Raw genomic sequence first — 22554 nt, 5'->3', positions numbered from 1 at the left:
AATAACCTTTCCATTTCCTTTCCCAATACCTTGTCTGTTTTCTTACTATGCCGTAATTTGCCGAGAAATTGGTGTTCGGTTGATTCTGCTGTTGTCTATCGCGGAAAAAGTTCGCCAACACAATTAATGGGTTTACTTGACGGTGACGTTTCGTGCACCGAATCATCACCAGCATGCGACAGTCGCCCCCTTTGAGCGCAATAGAGAGATTAAGATTTAAACCGTACAGACTTTTATTACTCCCTGTTAGTTTATCTTGTTCTGTAAATTGTAAACGAATCGCACACAAAGACTTATGGAGAGCTGCATTGTTTTTGTAGAATGACACCAATTAATTCGTAAACACCAATATCATCAATTTATACTACGTCCTATAATTCTATTTTTCGTTTTTCTAACGGTGGATTAAGTATTGTTTAAACGAAATGATTATACTTCATGCTGTCAACAAGTTCTTGTCACTTTTGGGGATTTACTAATGACAGTCAGCCACGTAATATCCGAAGACAATATGGCATTTATCAGCCATTTGTTCGCATAGATAAATGCAATCGTTTAGAACCTGCCGGCGTGTTTGGGTTAAATTTGCACAAAAATCCTCGTGTGTGTGTATGTGTGTGTAGTGCGCCGAGCCAGCCAATAGCGACGAGGCGAAGTGCGCATGTCGGTCGCTGGACTGGCGGCAACAATCGAAAAGCGCCGGAAGTAATTCTGCTGGAAATGTTCCCATGGAAATGCCGAGCGCCTCTCGAACTCCAAAAAAGCTCGACTCAGTCACCCGATCGCTTACGTGCGTCCGTCCATCGACGCACCAAAATCGCGCTCGACCTTCGGTCAAAACAATTCGCGCTGCGCCGGCGTCGACGCTCTCTTTGTAGCGATGTCGTAAGCTATAGAATCCGCCATTACCATATGGCCTTGGCTCGGATTGAACAAGGGACAGCCAATGGAATGGTTACATTCTTGTGTTACATTGCACTTTGCCTCTACGTGTACAGTGCAATTTTCCTGCCTTACAAAATATTTTCGAAAAATAGTTGTGGTAATTAGAATACGCAGAACTAACGTCACCGAACATTTAAAAAAACATTTTTAGCTGCATTTTAACTACACTTGTAATTTCGTTGTGAGCAAAGCTTTATTATAACGTTTCACTATTCGTTTAACTTAATTGGATTATATGAAATAATAATTCGCCAAACGGCGTAAAAGTGGCATGCGTGACGTGAGATCAAGTGAGATCACGATTTGTGGCAACATGACAACCGATTAAGTTGGCGCTGCAGCAAACCACCCGAGAAGCACGCCAAGCGTTTGGCACGAACACGAACAGGCATTTGCATATTCCTGCCACTTTGCCCAGTACGACTGCCCGACAACCCGTTTTAATATATGCTGTTTGCACCCTAATATGAACGTGACTTTCAGTATACCGCTGTTGAACAGAACGTACCTAGCCTAGAGGCACGCATATTTTTTTTTAGTTTCAATTAAAAAAAATTTTAATTTTTTTAATTTTAAAAGTCTGTATCAGTTTAGTTTTATTCAAAAGTCTGTATGCGTTTAGTTTTACCCAAGTAATTTCCTTCTTTTCTGTCCTCCAGCGGTAAGAAATGACCGCAATAAGAAGCGCGGCAAGGAGAAGGATTCGAGGGGCAGCGCAGACAACGGAAGCCCCGTCAGCCTTGATGACGTCACGTGCTCGCCTGAAATCGAGAACCTCGTGGCAGTTGTAGCCAAGGCCCACGTGGAAACTTTTCCTCTCACCGAAGCACTGCAGAAATACGAAGTCGTAAGTTGTCTGCCAGTGTTTTTTTAGGATTTCAGTTTATTTAGTTGGTCTGGCTCCGTCTCATCCAACTTAGCTTTGGTTTGTGAAATTTTTATAAGCGGCTTTTTTTGTTCGAAACTGTACGAAGGCAACCAACGCACGGTCCAATGGAAACATGACTTGTTATATCTCAAATTGGTTTTATCTGGTTAAGTGGTTAAAGTTAAACGGACTGGTTAAAGTTAAACAATTGAACTGGTTAAAGTTAAACACTAACCTGAAGCAACTAATAACCACCACCTTCCACGAGTTGCGTAATAACTAAATGTATCATGCCAACCATGCCAAAATACATGCACGTTTAGCAAACTCATTTTGTTGGACTCATGGCATGATTTTAATTCTTAAATTTGACGAGTTGCAAAATATGTATTCAGTTTTCAGTTAAAAGTCAAAAATGTAACGATGAAAAACAATTTATTTGTTCTATTAAAACATTCATTAACCGAACTAACCCATTCTTATTTTTCTATTTTTTCTTGCCAACCTTCACTTTTTTGTAATTTGTATTTATAATTATTACTTGTTTTGTAATTTTTACGTCATAACATAACAATTGTCAGGCGCCCCCAGCCAAACTGGTAATTGTGGCATGAGCTTGCATGTTTCAAGTTTTAATCTGCTGTATGCACTGCTATTCTAATTTTGCTTAAACGTGTTTTCGTCACGCAAATATCGCTAAGTTTTTGCTAAAATTAACATTATAGCATCGCGTAAATGCATGATTTTTGCGACTAGTTTGTTAATCGATTTAAACCATTCGGTTTGATTTTCAACGAGCATTTTATAAAAGGACCCTGTTAGCACAGCGTATAGCACAAAAATCCTTGATTCATTTGTTTAGCTTATCTAGGACTAAAGTAAACAATGTGTTGCTGATAAAACTTTCATAAAATGGTTTGTAGTATCAAAGTTACGCTTATTAAGTTCAATTACCGTCGTTCACCATATAAATTTAGTACCTAATTACAAATCTCACCCGATTAATTCAGCACGCATCTAATTCTGTATTGTTATCCCCATCCCTCACCCGCGTGTTATTGCAAACCCAACCCAACCCACACGCTACCCGAACACATGCGCAACCACAGGCAAAGCCCAGTCCGGTTGAGGCGCAGCAAAAGAAAGGGACAGACGAGCGTCTTTGGGACAAGTTCGCAGAACTCTCCACCAAGTGCATTGTCAAGATTGTCGAGTTTGCCAAGGGAATTCCCGGTTTTCAGGACTTTACCATCGCTGACCAGATCACATTGCTCAAGTGCGCCTGCCTTGAAGTCCTGGTAAGTTTTTTTTTTGAAGGTTTACTAAAAGTTATAACTGCTTCAGATAATCACACAATTCTCGTTACTTTGCATCTATTTAAATCGTTTATCTTGAAAAACCAACCGAAAAACAGTTTGCCTGCAATATTGTAAAAATACGTGCATAAACTCAACCAGTTATTGCTAAAAGCTTTAGCATCTGCACATGTTTTATGGCGCCGTAAGTTACAGGCCATTAATTAGACACAAATTTGGCAGTAATGACGAAATGCGATGTGGTCACGTTTTCAGGGTTTTGTGTGTGATGATAATGATCACAGTTGATGAGTCACAGTTGCATACCACAAATTGCAAGAAAGCGTGCAATTTATTTTTGTTTACCACAACAAACCATATGTCCTTAAAGGGTAAAGGATATATTTTCATTCTTTACAATATTCTGGAGTCGAAGTAGGACAGGAGGAAAATAATATCTGCATTTTGTCTATTAAAATTTAATTGAGATGATTTTGACAACCTGAATGATGTCATTGTTAACACATATTCTTTTATTGTGCCTTTTTCTTGGATTCGTTATATTTCCTAAACCTACGTCATTTTTGGCACAGTTTCTTCGGATCTGCTCGCGTTTCTCTCCGGAACACGATTCGATGACATTTTCCGACGGACTGACTTTAAACAGAGCCCAGATGAAGCTGGCCGCGTTCGGTCCAATAACCGAACAGGTAACCTTGCTTAAGCTTGCAGTAATTTTACAAACTGTTTAACACAGAAAGTCATTGTCACGTTGACATTTGAAGTTTTAAGAATCTACCCTTTTTCAATGTTTTAAGGAATCGCGCCTAAACTCAAGAACACTTATTGTGACTAGTTCGTTTGGCGTGATAAACTTAAAACTATAGTACAACGAGTTTCAGCTCAACAGCGCCGCCGTGCTGAAATATATAAGTTTAAAAAATGTTTTTTGTTGGTTTTTAGGTCTTCGGCTTTGCCCAGTCACTTTACCCTCTTGATGCCGACTCAACAGAAATTGGATTGCTCAGCGCCATCTGTCTGATATGCGCAGGTAAAGAGCGCTTTTCGTTTAACTTATATATTTGAAAAACTCCATAATTAATTTATTAAGTCAGTCAGTAAAATTGTTCTTCCAGCAAAATTGGATTAAAGTACCAATCTGTCGATCGCCTATTCGGGCAAAACATACTTTTATAAAATTTTGCCGGAAGAACAATTTCACAAGTGAAACAATGCCTGGCAGCAACAGTGTATTCATTTCATATATTGAAATTGCTTTTCCGAAAAGTTCAAATTTTTTTTGGCAATGCAGATCGAATAGATCTTGAAGAGCCGGACAAGGTAGAACAGTTGCAGGAGTCGCTGCTAGAAGGGCTCAAGTACTATGCGCGTAAACGTCGACCCGACTTGCCTCAGGTCTTTCCCAAGCTCATCATGAAGATATCGGACTTGCGAAGCATCAGCATGAGAGGTAATACGACCAAAGAGTTTGTGTTCTTTGTTAAGTCTTTTTATAAATGGTTACAACAGCAGATCATACATCCCAGGACCTGCAAAGGTGTCACATGACCAAAAGCGCGAGATGTGTGAAAAAAAAACTCTTGTTTAACAACATCTTTACCAATAGGTGCCGATCGCGTTGTTTCGGTGAAAGGTGAGCTACCCCCAGGAGCGATGCCTCCTCTCATCACAGAGATGTTGGAGAACGAGGAAGGGGAGTAACGACGCTCAGTCACGAAGACGCGTGCACTCATCTCCTCTACATCGCATCGCATCCGCTCTCAACTACTGAATCAGTGCAATGCGTCAAACTAGTTGCTGCAAAAGGCGTCGACCCTCGCGGCGCAAGTAAATAAGGAGCAGCAACATTGTTTTCGCCATTTAGCCTGAATTTAGCTATTTTATTGCCTCATCATAAATTCAAACATAGAATTCTTTCACACGTCTTGCCAGTTATCAGCAAACAGCTGTCTACTCCCTAACACCCCCTTCTCTCATTTTTCATTTTTATGTCGTTTTAATCTGGTGAAGAGCAAATAGTTTTGTTGCTCTTCGTTCTGCTGTGTGTGTTTGTGCCTGCTTGTCGTTTCAAAGTTCACCTTCTCTTGCGGAGCATTTGCGAACATATTTTTTACCCTTTAACACCCAGTGGGTGTCTTGCCAGCTACATTTTAATCTTGTGAGCGTTCTTTTCCCGTTTACATACTCTAAAAAGTCACGTCTAAGCCTTGTTATACGATAACGAATCGTTATAGTTTATTTCACTGTAGATTTATGCGGTCGAAAAATAAATCGTCGCATTGCGAATAAGTTAATTGAAGTATTTTCGTTCTCTATCGGGCTACTGCGTGTCTTTTTGACGTTAAATCCTCTTTCTATTTTTGCAAGTTACACAGTGCCTTTTTGTCTACATGGGTTAGTCAGTGTTAAGTAATGTGCAAATTAAAAACATATTTTTGGACGTTATATTTTCTCACAGGTTATGCGCGTGCGTGTTTTACCATGTTTTTTTTGCATTGATTCTGTACAACGACTAGCTTTGTACTCAATTGACAAATCTAATGTTCGCTAGGGGTTATGTTCGAGAAAATGTACATTGGCTTACCTCGGCTAAGTTAACTTCTGCGTACTTCACCGTGGCTCTGTACAGGCCATAGTTTATTGTGAATGTTTTTATGACAATTAAGGAAACCAAACCTTTTTTTGATACTGCCATTCGTTGCGGTAATCTAGTTTTGCTCTCATGTTATTTAGATTAATTTCCATCAACAATTTAACCCTAATCTTGTTTCGGACTCCTGAAAAGCAGCGTTGAATCCTATTCTTGCCCGGGTTTTAAAATCATAAAATATGGGCGCGTTTACCGCAAGACGAAAAAAATAATAGTTGAGTACCTTTTTTGTTTAGCAATATCGTATTACGCCGTTGCCGTTCTTTTCAAAGCGTTTTTTCTTGTACAAACTCGTGATGGTTTCTCGCTGATATAAAAAATGCTGTTGCGTAATAGCGCGTTGCCTTGTCTTGTCACGGTGTGGCAGTGATTACGCCGGTCAAACGAATTACGTTGTATTTTTTATGGTATGCTCAATTTGCGAGAAACACGGGCGTCTATACGTACAATGTTGTCGTGTTTTTCTTGGATTTCCAGAGTTACACTTTATCAGGGTAACCTTTCTCATTTGTCGGTGTGAATGTTAGGTTTTACGAGCCAATTAACTTTTGTTATGATATTTTGTCTGCAAATAAATTTATAAAAAATAATTTATGAAAATATTGTTACACGTTTTTATTTTAAACGAAAGACTTTCATATTAGCAGTAAAACCATAAATCAGGGGTGGGCAACGTTCGGCCCGCGGGCCGCATGCGGCCCTTTTTCCATTTTTTGTGCGGCCCTTCACCTTCTTCCAGCTATTTTTCCCTAAATAAGGCCATGGGTGTGCACCATGTTCGAACTTTTGCCCTATCAGTTTCCTGTTTGAAGTGCCATGTAACCCATAGGCTACACCGCTACACTAATGCAGATTAAATCGAATGGGAAGCATCTATAACAAAACAATCTTCATTCATAAAGTTTTACTTGCGCCACGTTGTTATGATAAAGAATTGTTTTGCAACAATTACACTTGTTTAGCACGGTCACGGTGTGACAGACTTTTGCCACGCATATTGACTGAGATGTTATGTTTAGCACCTGGTTTTGAATTAAGGCTGTTAATTAATTTGTACTGAGCCGATCCGTACGAGAAAGGCGTCATTGGATTTCTAGGAAAAGCTATTTCCGAATTCATAAGTAGACAGCACTGACAATACTGCCGTAGTTGCAGCTTGGCAGCTCATTATTTTTTGTAGTATATACTGAATATATGAATTAATGTTTATTTGACGTGCGGCCCTCCTGTAAGCATACATTACCCAACTGGCCCTTGTGTTCAAAAGGTTGCCCACCCCTGCCATCATTTGCCAGAAGAGCTCTCCAAACCTGCCATAAATGTTTATTTACAATATAATGTGATGGCAACGTACTATATATAGTGGTATATTTTGGAATTAAACTTAAATTCATTATTGTTTTAAACTAGAAACAGGTATATGTTCTAAATGCAAAACAAAAGTAAACCACGTAGTCATGGACTCATGCATACTCGAGTCGATTTTTATTAACGATATTGAAACCTTTAATGATCGTTACGAAGGTTTTAAAGGCAGCTACAGGACCGACTTGTACAACTAGGTTATTCTAGTTGGCCATTAGAGCAAAATTCGGCTAATTTAATCTAATTTGTAAACGGTCTGTGTGTTTACAAAAAATGGTGCGTTGTTCAACGGCATTTTTAGTCTGTCAGTCGAAAAAAAGAAATATAATTTGTACTTTTTGGTCGGAACGACCTGTAGACGAATTTTATATTCAGAAAAGCATTGGCTATGCTAAAAAAGAACAATATTTTGGAAAACTAAATTGATGAAAGATACACATATATGTGATCCACTATACCTCTTCTGATGCTGCTTTTAGCTTAACGCTTACGGCTTACGTATCAGTAGTACACTGAAAGTCACCGCAGTCTCACAGAATAAGTCTTATCAATGCAGTCTAGAAAAACAACAAGCCTTCAGTGAGGTTCGAACTCCGCTCACCGACTATTTGGGGAACCGAAACAAAGTGGAACAATTTAGCGCCAGTTACATTTCCAACGCCTAAGATAAAACAAACATTTAACAAACAAGACCTAATTGACGTCACACGCATAAACGTAAATTTACCAAGAGCTCTAAGACAGTGGTTCTCAAACTGCATGGGGTCCGCGAGACAATTTTTTTGGACAAAAAATATAAAAATTCAACACGACGCTCCTGAAGAACAAATTTTTTTGTGGAATAAAATTTTCAGGTAACTTAACTAAGTTGATTATTATTAGTTGTTGATTCATTTAATTGCACGCTTCAAGTTGAATTGTCCATTGTGACGTCATAGTGTTGCGCGAGAAATAACGTTTTAACAGCTTGCTGTGCTGGCAATGTGGACTGTACGGTCATGGTTTTAAAACTGTTCGTGATTGCTTCACTCAAATAAAGTGATTCGTTAGGGGTTAACATAGCCGAGCTGATAGCAAGAAGCAAGTGCACCTGTCCCATTGATACCATTAAAAACCACGTGTTATTTTGTGGTTATTTGTGTGTATAGTTTATTTGTGTGTGCCCATTAGTTCGTTAGGTAACAACACGTCTTTTTAAGTATTTTTACGTCACGATATGGCAACTTTCTGAGGCATTAGGCATTCCTAAAAAAATCAACTGGCGGCCGTGAGAAGACTGTCAATGTGGCCGTCAACAGCTAAAAGGTTGAACACTCCTGCTTTAAGAGTTCACAAAAAAAGGCACTGCAAAACGAAAGCAGTGTAAATATTACATAAGAAGACGTTCATATACACAAACTTTCTCAAAGCCGGGCAGGGATTCCCATACTTTTTACGATCTTGTACCACTTGGACGCTCTTTTACTGCAACGATACCCAAAATAATTCACTGGTTAAGTAGCCCAAGTTAATCTTTCGACCGATTGTCATGCGTTATCTTGAACAAGACTTGGACAACTAGATTTATTTTAGCTTTTTAAAATTAGATTCGAATTAAAATTAGCAAATTCCAAAGATTATTCTAATAAGAACATGAATGGTAAATATGTGTGTTCATATTTTTATACTTTTTAAACTGTAAAAATTACATACAAGCTGTTCCGATCAAAGAGTTTTAATTGAAATTCGTTGTTTGAAATTTCGTTGTAACTTAGAGACTAAAAATGGCGGTGGACAAAGTGGCATTTTTGATAAAATTCGAATATATTAGAACTAGAATTAGAACACACAAGCAATTCACAAATTAGATTAGAATTAGCCGCTTTTGCTTTAATTCAGGGGTCGGCAACCTTTTTTACACTGCCGGCCGGTTTAAAACTAAAATTTTGTCGCGGACCGGCCTTAAAAAACAACAAATGCTCAGTAAAGGAAATTTATTACAACTTTTTTCAATAAACTAATTAAAATGAATACGTTGTTTTTAAAAACCTTCCTGCCTGGACATAAAAATGATAATTTTATTGTGGCACGTTGTTTGCATGATTTGATTCTATTGAACTTTAGGGTGAACACGGTTAAGGATAAAAAAACATGATATTTTGGCCGTTTTTCGATATATTGTACATACGAGGAGTTAGATTTTACAATCAAAAAACGCACTTTAGGATGTTGTGAAAGTGCTCTTTAGGCCACAGGACACTGCATTGTTTTGCCCTTCACAAGTGCTTGAAACTAATTGTGATTTTTCATATACCAATTAACCATGGAGTAGGCTATATTTAAACGAAAGTTAATGTGATTCGGATAAAAAAATGCTTTCAATCATTTTTTACTTTTCCTAGCCTTTTTCCGGCTTTTACGTACGATTTGGGTTTCAATCAAAATTTTAATCTGGAAACCTTGCTACGGACCGGTAACGAACTCCTCGCGGACCGGCGGTTGCCGACCACTGCTTTAATTCATTGAATTAGAAAACTCGATTTATCTAGTTGTCCAAGTCTGTTTGGTACACCCCTGTTCTATGGCCACCATATTTTCAGCACCCAAAAAGTAAAACGAAAGTAGAATTGTTCAGTTTGAGTTTGGTGATGCTTTACATTTCCTTGGTATAGCTGCAGACAAAAGTTTCAAAAATAACAAATCAAATTTATTTTTCATTCGGCCCATGAATATGCCACTTTGCGGTTCCTTTACCTTTTGCCAATGAGAAATGATCATTTTAACAAGATCATGAAATTGTTATCACAAAATATCATTGAAATTACATGTGTGCTACTGCTATATAGACCAGGGGTCGGCAACCTTTTTCTAGTCGCGGGCCAAAACTAAACTCAGAAAGGTCTCTGCGTACCGCACAAAAAGTTAACTAAAAATTGTGTTATTAAAATGGTAAAACAACTGTGTGAATCTGGCAGGTCTCGGATTTTTTGCACTTAAAGACGTGTTGAATTACATTTAGGGAGGCAGTAAAGTGTTGACGCAAAGCGCGAAAAAAAGGCTTTGTTTGGTGTAAAATTCGAGTCCACACGTTGTCATCTATACTACTAATGAAAAGTGTAATAAAACTACTTTGAAGAAACGCGATAACTTTGTTGGTTACTCTAGTTCAGTATGTGGTAACGTTTTAAGACCGGGCGCGCGTGACGAGCGATGCGAGCACGATTTTTTTGGTATACCGTTATTTCTTTTGAATTTCTTGCAAGTTTTTATTACACTGCCGAAAATAATAAAATGTTAAAAAATATATGTCAAAAAAATTTGAATACGTAGGCTCCGTTTGTCCGCGACGCACTTGTCAGCCTTCCAAATTTTTCGCACTTACGTATAGTTAAAATAGTCAAAAAGTATGTGAAATGGACTCGTGTCTTTGTCAAATAGACGGCGGGCCGTAGGTTGCCGACCCCTGATATAGACTAACTCGACAAGCTTCTGTAAGAAATATGAACATAGCCTGCCATACAGTAACACTGAGGCCGCGGTCATAGCCGCGTATTTCATGTAAAATCTAGTCACAGTGCGTGGTCGGTCAACCGCGCAAAACTTTTGTCGCGCTAACAGTTTTCAGTATAGTAGGCTACTCCATTTTCAGCCGCGCAAATTTTACAAATAACGTTATTACAGCCGCGCAATTTCAAGCAGCAAAATCGTCTTCCCCGCGCAAAATCCAAAGTTTTCAATCTGGGGGCTGATAGGGTAATTTGTTGGAAAACCTTTTTTAAACCATAGCCATTCAGCATGTTACATGGCTACAGTAATTTGTTGGAAATTATTACAACGTCTCGCCTAAAAAAGTCTTGTTGAAACTATAATCATAAATCAAAAAAGGACATTTGGGCATTTTTGAGCGTCCTCGGAGGACCATTTACTTTTTTGAGAAAAGAGGACAAATCCTCCTAAAAGAGGATATATGGTAGGCCTACCTGTATACCCCATCAAAGTGGTACTCCCTTTAAATATTATGGTACACCCTGGGGGTGTACGATACACCCGGTTGAAAAGCACTGGATTAAGCTATAAAACAGTAGATCTGTAGATAATACCTATCAAGAGCAACCATTTGACATAATTGACGCCCACTGTCCCACAACTTTTACAATTGACATGAGTCATGACCTGTATTTTCAAGATAATGATGATACGAAACGACAGCGATATCTACGTAACAATGAAAAGGCTTCGGGTGTTTTTGTTAAAAAAAAATACAGATAAAAAAACTATAAAAGTTGTGAATACGGGATTTTGTGAAAAAACGAAAGCTACTCGCGTACCACCTGAAAAACCTTCATGTATCACTAGTGGTACGGGCACCACATGTCGGAAACCCCTGCGTTAAGGTAAGCAAACTGTCTAATTGTGTCTTTGTAATAAATTTAGCAAAGGTTACATTTTACGGCGCTCTTTTACTTATGTAAGTGAAAAGTTATGCAAAAAAACAAAACAAAATGATACCGCATACCACAACGCATATTGTTTGGGTTAGGGCGCGGGTTAGCGTTTGGGTGAGAGTGGGTCAAGTAATATTATGTTTATTATTAATAATAACTTGACCCACCCTCAACAAAACGCTAACCCGCACCCTAACCCGAAGAATATGCGTTGTGGTATGCGGCATTTGAAGAAAGTTTTTTTTTTATTAATTTTCACGTTCATAAGTAAAAGAGCGCCACGCAATTCACCACGAATAATCTTCCGTGTATCAATCAAATACTTACGTTTACACAGAAAACAGAAATACAACTTGCACCACGACAGTCAGACAAAAAAGAAGCTAATGTCATTATAGTATATTTAATATACTATAATGTCATTGGCGAAATAATTTTTTTTAATTTTTGGTATTTTTTCATAATTTTTTTAACTCGTTTACCATACAAAATACTTTTACTTTATTTTAAGACTGAGAAAAGATAAATTCAATAAATTGGTTTTCATAAACTCTCTTAAATGAAATCTAACACTTATATTACTATACATTTCCCATTGAAGTTGTTTAGCTTATCTTATTACAGTTCGGATGGATATTAAACATAAAAACACAAAACGAGCGGAAAAAAAAACGAATTTTAGCGCAGTGCGTGTAGCTAAATTAAGCGCCCAATAAAAATTTATCCTCACCCAAGAATTTAATCAAAATCACTGTATCGCAAGAAAATACATTTTCAATCACATTGAGCTCGGTCACAAGCTTGACCCATTCACCGTTTTCCAACGAAATGACTTTTACGAAGTATGTTTTATCGAAAAAAAGAGTTTTAACGCAGTACGTGTAGCTAAGTTGAACGCCCAATAAAAATTGATCGTCACACAAGAATTTGATGAAATAAGTCGCTGTATGGCAAGCAAACACATTCTGAATGACATTGAGCTTGGTCACTAATTTGACCCCTTCACCGTTTTCCAACGAAATGACTTTTACGAAGTCCAAATTGTCGAAAAAAACGAACTTTAGCGTAGTACGTGTAGCTAAGTTGAGCGCCCAATAAAAAAATTTCTCACACAAGAATTTGATGAAAATCGCTGCATGGCAAGCCAGTACATTCTATATCACATTGAGCTCGATGACTAATTTGACCCATTCACCGTTTTCCAACGAAATGAATTTTACGAAGAATGATTTATCAAAAAAACGAGTTTTAACGCAGTACGTGTAGCTAAGTTGAGCGTCTCATAAAAATTTATCCTCACCCAAGAATTTGATGAAAATTGCTGTATAGCAAGCAAACACATTCTAAATCACATTGACATTGAGGACACTTTTTGGCCCTTTCACCGCTTTCCTATTTGGAAGTTAATGGATATTTTTATAAGGTCGTAAGTCATGAGTCAGTTATATTTTTTGAACTGCTTACTAGAAACATTACTTTAAAAGCTGCTTCTAAAAGGTTAGGGCAGTGGTTCTCAACCAGGGTGCCGCGGTATCCTGGGGTGCCATTTTTAATGCTCAGGGGTGACGCGAATTATTTGCAAATGTTTAAGAATCTGATTTTTGCTTAACTCTTACAATTTTTTGTGTAGAATTAGAGTGGCATAAATTAAAATATAACTTCCTACGTTGTTTAGAGTTGATGTGTGTTTTGCCAGTTCCGCTTATTGTGACATTTTAGTTAATTACCTACGAAAAAATGTTATAGGGGTGCCTATTAAGTGTTAAACTATTTTTTGTTAGCTTACTTCAATTTGTAGATGAAAAAACTTCTATTACGCCAATTTACGTACCTAAAATAACGTGGATATTCAGCAATCCACTTGTAGAGGTGTCGTATAATTTATTCACTCATAATACATGGTTGGAAAATATTCCACCAAATGCTATTCCACCTTTACAATTTCCAGTTGGCAGCCATATCAGTTTTAAATTTGATACTGCGCATGCGCATGTCGGACTCGGGACTCGGGTAGTTTTACAATCTTACTCGAGCAGCCCTGATTTGTATAAAGCTGGAAATAATCTAGTTATGCTGAAAAGACCTCCCAATTCAAAGTAGACCTTTACAAAGCCAAACAATTAAAATATAAATTTGGATTTAACGTTTGTAAAAAAGCATAAAACAAAGTTTGGCGGGTCATGCTTTGACTTATTTGTCATAATTTGTGCAGTTTCATCAAAACGCGTTGTTCATTTATTTCCTATGTATAGTTTGTGTATTTACAATACAAAAAAAACAATACCCCGATTGAATTATGCTGTTTGTCACCAACACACCTCTTCGCATAGTATTAAATCAGGATAATAGTTGTGTAAATAAAAAGTCAAAGCATTATGAGAAGCTATTGGCTACGTAGTAAAATAAAAAAATAATTAGTATGCATTTGGAACACTAAACACGGATCTGTTGATTATCTTCAGTAGAAAGAGAGTGGCCCAAATAATAGATAAAAGATTCATTCTTTTATTAGCAAACGTTTCGGCAATTTCTTTTGCCATCATCAGTGCAGTAAGTGAGACCAAGATATAGTGACTCGTTTTTATCTTGGTCTCACTTACTGCACTGATGATGGCAAAAGAAATTGCCGAAACGTTTGCTAATAAAAGAATGAATCTTTTATCTAGTATGCATTAAAGTTAAAGTATTTTAATAAAGCCTAGATTTTTTATTTAAATTGTTGGTTAACATTTATACTTAATTCAAATTAATACCAATGATTTTATTGTGCTCTATCTAGCTTATAGAACGGAAAAATGACATTAGGATGCAAATGTTTTGTATACAGCTGTCTAATTTATAAGTTAACCTTTCAATAACAAGCTTTTAATCTTTTTTACTTTTGCATACAACATTTAGGCGCTTGGAAGCGTTTGGGTGTTCGTTTTAAAGTGCAACATTAGCTTAAACATACTTCTTTATCGGTCGCCACCTGTAAAAAATGTTAAGGATTATTTTATTAATTATATGTATTTACTCTGCTAGGAGCTTTTATTCGCCGCACAATTTTGAAACAGCATACGGATTTTACCTCAATTTTAGGCGGGGGAAGCCTGTAGCACTGCAGTATATTGAAAACACGCGTTCAAAGGCCATTTAAGAGTGGCACCAGCGCCCAAGTGTTTACGCAGCGGGCTCAGTAGCTTTCACAAACCCACTACAGTGACTCTCACACTGTAACGGCTTATTGTGTGCTGAAAGCTCTGGTTGACGCTCTTTAGCTGTGCGCTCCAAGGCTCGATTTTCTGTCGCGATCCATCATTCGCATCACTGCCTGGTTTGACAAGATGCTTCTTATTACCCTTCCTTTCATTAAAATAATTTCACGTCCTGCATTTTACTAACGTTTAATAACCTTCTTAGCAAGTGATTTCTCACTAGTGGACGCAGTGTCATTAAAAGTGAAATTTATCGATTTTAACTATTGGTAATATTACGCCTAATTGTGCGAGGTGTGAAATAAAGAACCGGCATCAAATTTTATATATATTTTGTATTTCGTGTAATATCTGGATAATATGTGTGGATGTGATAAAACGCGTTGAATGCACAAGTGATCGGTATTTTCCCGAGCACTCTTCAAAAAATGTGACGTCCTTGTCACGAGTATGTTTTGCAAACACTTTCGCCGCGCAGGCGGTCTCTCATGTGGCAACTTTCAAAACTTCATAGCACAACATAACAGTCGGTATGACATACCAGCATATGTTGAAAGGAGTCATACTAGCGAAAACCAAACAAACACGCGCACTTACACGGTTACCAAGGTGACGAGGAGTGTTTTTCTGTGACAGCAGACTTTTGACTGAAACTTAACGAGATCAACGCCTCGAGTTTTCGCGAGGTGTATATTTGCCAGAAGGAGCGCAAATCCTACTCGAGGCAGCGTAAGAAGTGCTGATTAAGATCTGGGAATGGGAAATACTCCGTTTGCTGTTTTACGAAGGATCTGACTAATATGGAAAGGCCATTGGGAGTGTTGATTATATGTATGATTGTTGCGTAATCAGAAACTTCTAATAAATGTCTCTGCTGAAGTAGATTGATTTTAGTGACAGTTTCACGAATGTGGTTTTATTAAGTTATAACCTGTACGGCGTTCACTTTTAGCATTTACTCTATAACTTTTTAAAAAAATTATTTCTAATAAGATTGAATTACGTGTGAATTTGACAATTGGCGAAATCTGCTGATGGAGTGCCTAACGGCTGATCGCTTCATAAACGTTAAATATGAATATTTTTTTATTTATAAAGAAGAAAGTAAAGAGAACAACATAATATTTTATTTAAAATTTTTAATATATAACTTTTATTATATAAATATAACCTAACTATTAACTATCAAATATTTTTATTTATGGAAAAAGACGCCATGCTGTCGTCGTTTCAAGCTCATATTATTTTTAAGTTGCCTTGGTTAATGCAATCATTTTAGCTCGCTGTTGTAGTAAAACAACATGCTTATATTTTACAGTTACCTTAGTTGTTAAGTTAAACCTGATGAAGCTCTAGGCCTAACCTACTATGGTTGTGCGGCATGTCATTTCTGAGCTATTCTGTAGCCACTGCTTGGATGACAAACTATGATACCCAGGTGCTACGGAGTTCGAGATTACCAGGAAACGCCGACTTTTGTGAGAGAAGAAGCAAATCGACGGTCGAACGAAAATTTTCCTTTGCCCGGTCAGCCCCTGATCGAGCCCCCTCACGTCGGTAGTGGGAAATATTGTGGGCCCGATTACAATATGAACGTAAGTAGTGGTGTGCAATTGCAATACAGCCCTTACTTTCACAAACATATTCCTTCGTAAACATAACAAGTGAAAAAAGAAAGAAACGATGTACAAAATCCAGTTTGATAGGGACATCCTGTAAGGTAAATTGCTCAAAAATAAAGTATTTGTTTAATGTATGATACATTGATAACCATTTATTTAGGAAATATATATTGGAAGCTGCAAACAAAGCTATACTAACGTTTGGTAATTTTATTTATCTGTTTAGAGCCCAGGAGATTGCAGGGATCACGATAATGATGTAAGTATTTCTGATGTCAAGCAAAAGGCCCGTTTACTTTTTTAAAGAAAAGCAGATGCTGTAGTAAAACCAAGTGCTAAAATGATGAAATACAATTTTTTTATTAAAAAGTGGGCGAAAGAGTTTGAATAGCAAATACAATAAGGCCTAACATATAGAGCCCCCTCGGGCTATAGTTGTGTTAAAGGGGCATTATAATTAAGCTTGTTAGCCCACTTGAAACCAGTGGTTCCCAACCTTTTTTCTTTCTCTGAACATTTTTATTGCAAAAAAAATCAATTTTAATATTTTTGAAAGCAAACTCATTTATTTTTTTAAAGAGAAAAACTACACCAGTGGGCCATGGCTCACTGGTTAACCCCGCTGCTTTAAACTTGAAAAGTTGAACAAAAATGTAAGGTGAAATTCTATTTTAAGTAAGTTAAGATTTATAATATTGTTATTTCTAAATATTTTAACATTACACTTTTACTACAAGTCAACAATAAGAGAAGAAACAAAACTAAGCCCCCGCAGATTCGCAAACGGCTAAAAGCTAAAATGTTATGTAAATTTACACTGCCAAATAAACACCTCCTCCCATAGTGGCCTACTATAATGATTTAGCGACTGGACCAATTACCGACTACAACAGTGGTTTACTTTTTTGGACTTGAACACATATCAGGCATCACGCATCAACAATTGTCTGAATGGATCAACCAAATTAGGTTTACGTCGATGTAGCCTATACTGGAGTGCATACCAATGATGGCTGACGAAATGTCAAAGCGGGACATTTTGACTGACTTACTGGGACGCCTCAACCATGCTTAAAAAACGAAACTGTACCTGTTAAAAAACAAACTGTTCGGATTAGGTCTGGTTATACCATGTATCGTTTGGTCGAATGTAATAAATTGCTCATGAAATTTTGAGACGTTTTGAACTTAAACCGGACTTTTTTCGGCAAACTTATGTATTGGAGGTCCATGAAATTCGTGTCGTTTATTTAGTTTACGTTAGGGCAATACTGCGTTTGATGCTCGATTTACATTAGATAGACGCTGAAATTCACGCCAAGTGACTATAGTGTATTTAGACTTTTCTAAACGGTTGATTGCTTTTTTTATCACGACGATATCTTGTAATTGGGCAATGTCTATTGCCTTGTGCTACCAATAGATATTCGTGGTTATGACCCTTACCCAAACTGTATTTTACGCTATTTTAACTGAGTAAATTAAACATTTTAACGTATTCCCGACGTCACGTTATGACGAAACTTTGTGGTGTCATTTCTGAAAAAAAAAAATTCCTCGATTCGCACCTGACAATGACCATAATGCAAATATCCTAATGGCGTTAGGGGCAAGGTATCGAAGCCATTTTCGATCGTTATTGTAGTCTTCGATCGTTATCGTTATTGTGGTCTTCTTTATCATCTTTATTATCATCTTATCATCATCATTTCGCTTTAATTTATTTCGTTTTGCAGTTTTCAGGAATTTACGAAGCTGATTCAAACTATCGTTGGAGAAAAGTACGAGGAAACTTGGACTTATTTGTAATGGAGCGAAATGAAAGGGTAATTACGTCTCTAAAAGTAAACCAATAAAACCTCCTTAAACACGTTTTTGTCTCTGTTATGTGATATTTTCAGGTTGAAATGTCAAATGATATATATCAAATCATTTATAAAAAAGTATGTGATCATGATTAAACGGTTGGTTAAGGTCTTGGCTGTAAATCATAATACAGCATGCGTGTAAAATTGATCACGTTTGAACCAGTGTTTTTACCGTTGTAGGTATAGTGTACTGTATACCGACGCAAACCTTTAAGGTTTGTCATATTGCTTCAAATTCCAACCTGCTTCAAAATGTTACGCCCTAACCTAACATCTTAAAACAACTTTCCTTTAAAAAGTAGTATGTTAGGCTCGTGAGTTAATGTGCAGCTGAAACAAGTCTTATTACAACCAGCAAGATGGAGCCAAGGTGCTAAAAATAACCTTCCACCAAAGCGAGAAAAAATATTTATGTAGTTTAAGTAGCAAAACATTAATTTCAGAAGTAAATATGACAGATTTGTTTTACAAAAACAGTTTCGCAGACAAATAGATTTCAAGATAAGTTATACTTGAAACATATTTAAGTTAGGCGGCCTATTTGCTTTGTATTTACGTGGCAACCCAAAACAAAGTGAAAGATTGGCGCCAACCTCGATGAATGTTTCGCGCCAGCATATAACAAAACTTACAAGAAAACATTTCACTTATGATGCTGGGCGTCTTTGTTATTATTTGACGGGTTCGCCGGAAGCGTAAACATTATTAAAATGCTGTGTAATGTTTTGTCGATATTGTAAAGACGTAAAGATTTCACACTATAAGTGTGCTGGAGAAGTCAACGAGGTTTGTTTTTAACACCGTGAAACGTAAAAGTTGGCGGAAATGTCAAATAAATGAAACAAAATCGCAGACTAAGCAAATTGTGAACCCTGACCATGGATAACGACAAAACATTTATTCCACTGGGAGTTTACAAGGGGCTAATCGAAATCAGTCGGTCCAACAATGTTTTTATTGCCACTTAAAATTACCCGTCCTCTTAAATTGTTACATTGCAGCACCTAACGTCCTTACAGTGGAAGTGGCAGAAAATGTCCAGGTCTCGCAGAAGGACTCCGGGCTACGAGGTATTTGCATGCAAATTTGAATTAACTTTTGTGTTTGTGACTAAAACAGCCATCATTTTCCTAACCATTATAGTATCAAGTTTTTGTTCTTGAACATAGTATACTAAACAATTCCTAGTTTAATGAAAACTGTTTTTTGTGTGACTGACTTAGAGCAACATTGTATCTGTGTAACAACTAAATTTTAAGACATCCTAATATCTAACAATCCTTTCGCATGAAAACAGAAACGCGCGGTTTGAAATTTTGAATTTGATGCCAAATGACAGTTTTGGTAACTTTGAAATGACCCTATTGTCAGCAGCACGAGCAACAGCAACCGCCTCCAGATTTTTTCAATGGTGATGTGGCCGAGGTATATAAGCAGTTACCAGAGTCAGCAAGAACCAAGTCCAGAGCCGAATCTCGGCAACGAATGCGTGAGGTGAAAGGGAAATTACAACTGTGGCAATGTGACGTGAAATGTGCATAAATTTGGGCTTTGAAACAAAGTGGGCACACTTGGATGAGTGCACATTGCATGGGTTCACCGTTCACGGTGATAGTCAATCAAAATCATTAAAAAGAATAGTTAAATTATATATTACTATAAGAAACATATTATTGAAAGTTTGTTACCAGTAAATTGTCATTTTGGAGACGCTGGTCGCTGGTCCATACTTTTTTGGCCTGAAAAAACAAACAGTAAATTTCCAATTATAACATTAAAGCCTTTATAATTTGACAATCGCTTTAGGATCTTGACACTTACTTTTATGAGCGTTGGAAAAACGCAGATGACCGCCAGAACGTTCCACAAGGGACTAAGGGAGCGTCAGATGAATTTGGGTCTAATAACCAGGAAAAAATCCCACGTCAAAATGCAAGGGCAGAATATGACTTTTACCCAGTTAATGGAGGACAGGTACAGTCAAGATAAGAAATGGTGCTTAGGAAATTATTGTGGTGCCTATAGTTGGTGGCTGGGTGTAAAAATTTTAATTACCGAAAAAGTGATTTTATGTTGATGAAAAGGAACATAGGAAACCATTTAACCAACGTGCAAAATGCTCAATAAAAATCTTAACCAATATTTTATGTTTCTTCTTAGCCGTATTGGCTGTAGATTTGTGGCAAAAAAGTTGTTATTTTTTTTCTTTTAAACAGAAGGCTTTCTAAATCTTCTTCTCGCCAAAGAAAGGCCGAATAAAATCTAACAACAAAATAGAATAACCAAAGATATTTTATGTGGGCAACCGGGCATGCAGCTGGAATACTGCCAATGATTTGACCAGGCTACGAAAACCCGTTGAGGCTGTTTGAACGCTTTTGTATAGTTGCGATTAAGCACGAACTTGGCCGTGGAATGAAATGCAAACTACTTATGAAATTCAATTGTACAATAGTGTTGCCAAAATATTAGCAACGTAAATCAGGTTTAAAAATCACTGTATTTAAATCACTGTCCTTTGGCATATCATGTTTTTAAAAATGTCTATAACCTTTTAACTGTTGACGGCTACATTAAGTCTTTGCCTTTCTCAAGGCCGCAAGTAGATTTTTTTGGAATGAAGTCAGAAAGCTTAATCATAACGTGACGTCATAAAATGAAACATGTTGTTAAAAAAAGACTCAAACTTAAATCCAGTATAATCGCGCGAAGCACAATAGAAACGCGTTTAATGGGTTAAAATTGGCAAAGAATTTAATTCAAACGAAATGGGCTTGGGCAAATAAAAATAATCGTATACTGGGCGTTTATTTTCTAGTTTAACATAAAATGGACTTTATAGATTTTGTTACTTACGCGGCGCATCATGATATAATATACATATAGCGCCGAATAAAACGCAATAAAGATAGATAGAAGTTCGCGCGAAAACATTTATCTACATCAGGGGTTCTTAACCTTTTTTGTATGTTTTACCCTCTTAACAAAAATGAATATCAAATTTACCCCCAATATATAAAGTGGTCCTAATTTATTAAAAAACGAAAGTACCAAAATACATTATATTTAGTTCGACGGCTGCCCGTTATTTTGGCAACGAGTTGTTCAATGTCTGGTAAAGTAGTAAATTATACACAACGAATACCAGATTCAACATGTTAGGTGGGTTTCGTTCGTTAGATTTGATAGTAGGCTAAGCAATGTAGAGAGGCCGTTTCGCATTAGTTAGTTAAAGAAAACGGAACCAGAATATTCAGAACTTGAATACATACCCTTGGATTTACCCCCTAAAACGAGGAAATTTACCCCCTGGGGTAAATTTACCCCAGGTTAAGAAAGGCTGATCTACATAGTAAAGTTTGACAAAATATGTAGTTTTTTTAGGGCTTGGCCAGGTTATCCGCCCCTGCTAAGTGTTTTAGGCAGAGTTTGCAACAGTAGATTTTTAGGCCAGTGGTTCTCAAAGTTTTTTTCGTATTCCCTTAAAGCAGTGGTTCTCAACCTGTGGTAATGGTTTCTCAACCTGTGGTACGAAGTCATTTTGGGTGGTACGCTGTACGTATTATGTTTTTAAGTAAAATTACAGTTTTACTAAAAGGTTAAGCAACTAAAAGTTTTTTTTAATTGTAAACTATACACTCATCGTAATGATTGTATAGTTAAATTTTGTATGCTTCTTTAACGATAGGAACTATTATTTTTCCGGAACATCTATGCATATTTCTTTTATGACATCATAGCAAAACAACAAAGAATCACAAAACTTGACTACCAGTATCTTGCAAGTTAAAAAAGAGAAACTTTTTTTTGAGGTGGGCCGCATTTGTTTTGAAATTTCAGGCCTAACTAATTAGCTAATCCACCCAGGTTAATAATCCTATATACATTTTGAGTAAAGTTGAGTTTTTCGACATTTTGTTGGTACGCAACAAGATCGTAGAAGCTCGAGGTGGTACGCAGTGAAAAAAGGATGAGAACCACTGCCTTAAAGACTTAAACAATGTTAATTCCCACCCAAAAAATCACAAAAGGAATATTGCCAAAATTTCACAGTATATGGATATGTTGTGCATGGTGCATTTATGGCACTAAAACCACATTCAATTTAATATGCAGTCGGAGATGGAAGAACTGTTGCTCTGCAACGCTTAATTTGGCATACTTAGCACAAACTTGTGGATCCAACCACATGTTTTTTAAATGAATGATTTGGAAAAAGTCGCTCTCGAGCATTTGCTTTAGCATTTTGCAGAATTTAAAATATATATCCGATCTGGGCAATCTTATGTGTTACCCTTT

General features: G+C 37.0%; 1 protein-coding gene across 4 annotated transcripts in view; it reads left to right on the top strand.

Moving 5' to 3' along the window:
• LOC146133131 (retinoic acid receptor alpha-like) overlaps positions 1–6374 on the top strand; it is a 39218-nt gene extending 32844 nt beyond the window's left edge. For 2 of the 4 annotated variants that reach the window (XM_083396465.1, XM_083396466.1), the window contains 6 exons: positions 1605–1792; positions 2929–3111; positions 3702–3818; positions 4072–4159; positions 4421–4579; positions 4736–6374. In XM_083396465.1, the coding sequence (XP_083252591.1) occupies positions 1605–1792; positions 2929–3111; positions 3702–3818; positions 4072–4159; positions 4421–4579; positions 4736–4830 (830 nt within the window). In that variant the 3' untranslated portion in view covers positions 4831–6374. Of the gene's footprint in view, positions 1–1604; positions 1793–2922; positions 3112–3701; positions 3819–4071; positions 4160–4420; positions 4580–4735 lie in introns of all 4 variants that reach the window. The other 2 variants (XM_083396464.1, XM_083396467.1) reach the window with 1 other exon arrangement.
• Positions 6375–22554: the final 16180 nt, after the last annotated feature.

The sequence above is a fragment of the Ascidiella aspersa genome, chromosome 9 (genome assembly GCF_963924565.1).
Source record: "Ascidiella aspersa chromosome 9, kaAscAspe10.2, whole genome shotgun sequence".
In the NCBI taxonomy this organism is placed as follows: domain Eukaryota; kingdom Metazoa; phylum Chordata; class Ascidiacea; order Phlebobranchia; family Ascidiidae; genus Ascidiella; species Ascidiella aspersa.
Note: the sequence above shows the minus strand (reverse complement) of the source record. Positions and strands in the feature narration are given on the sequence as shown.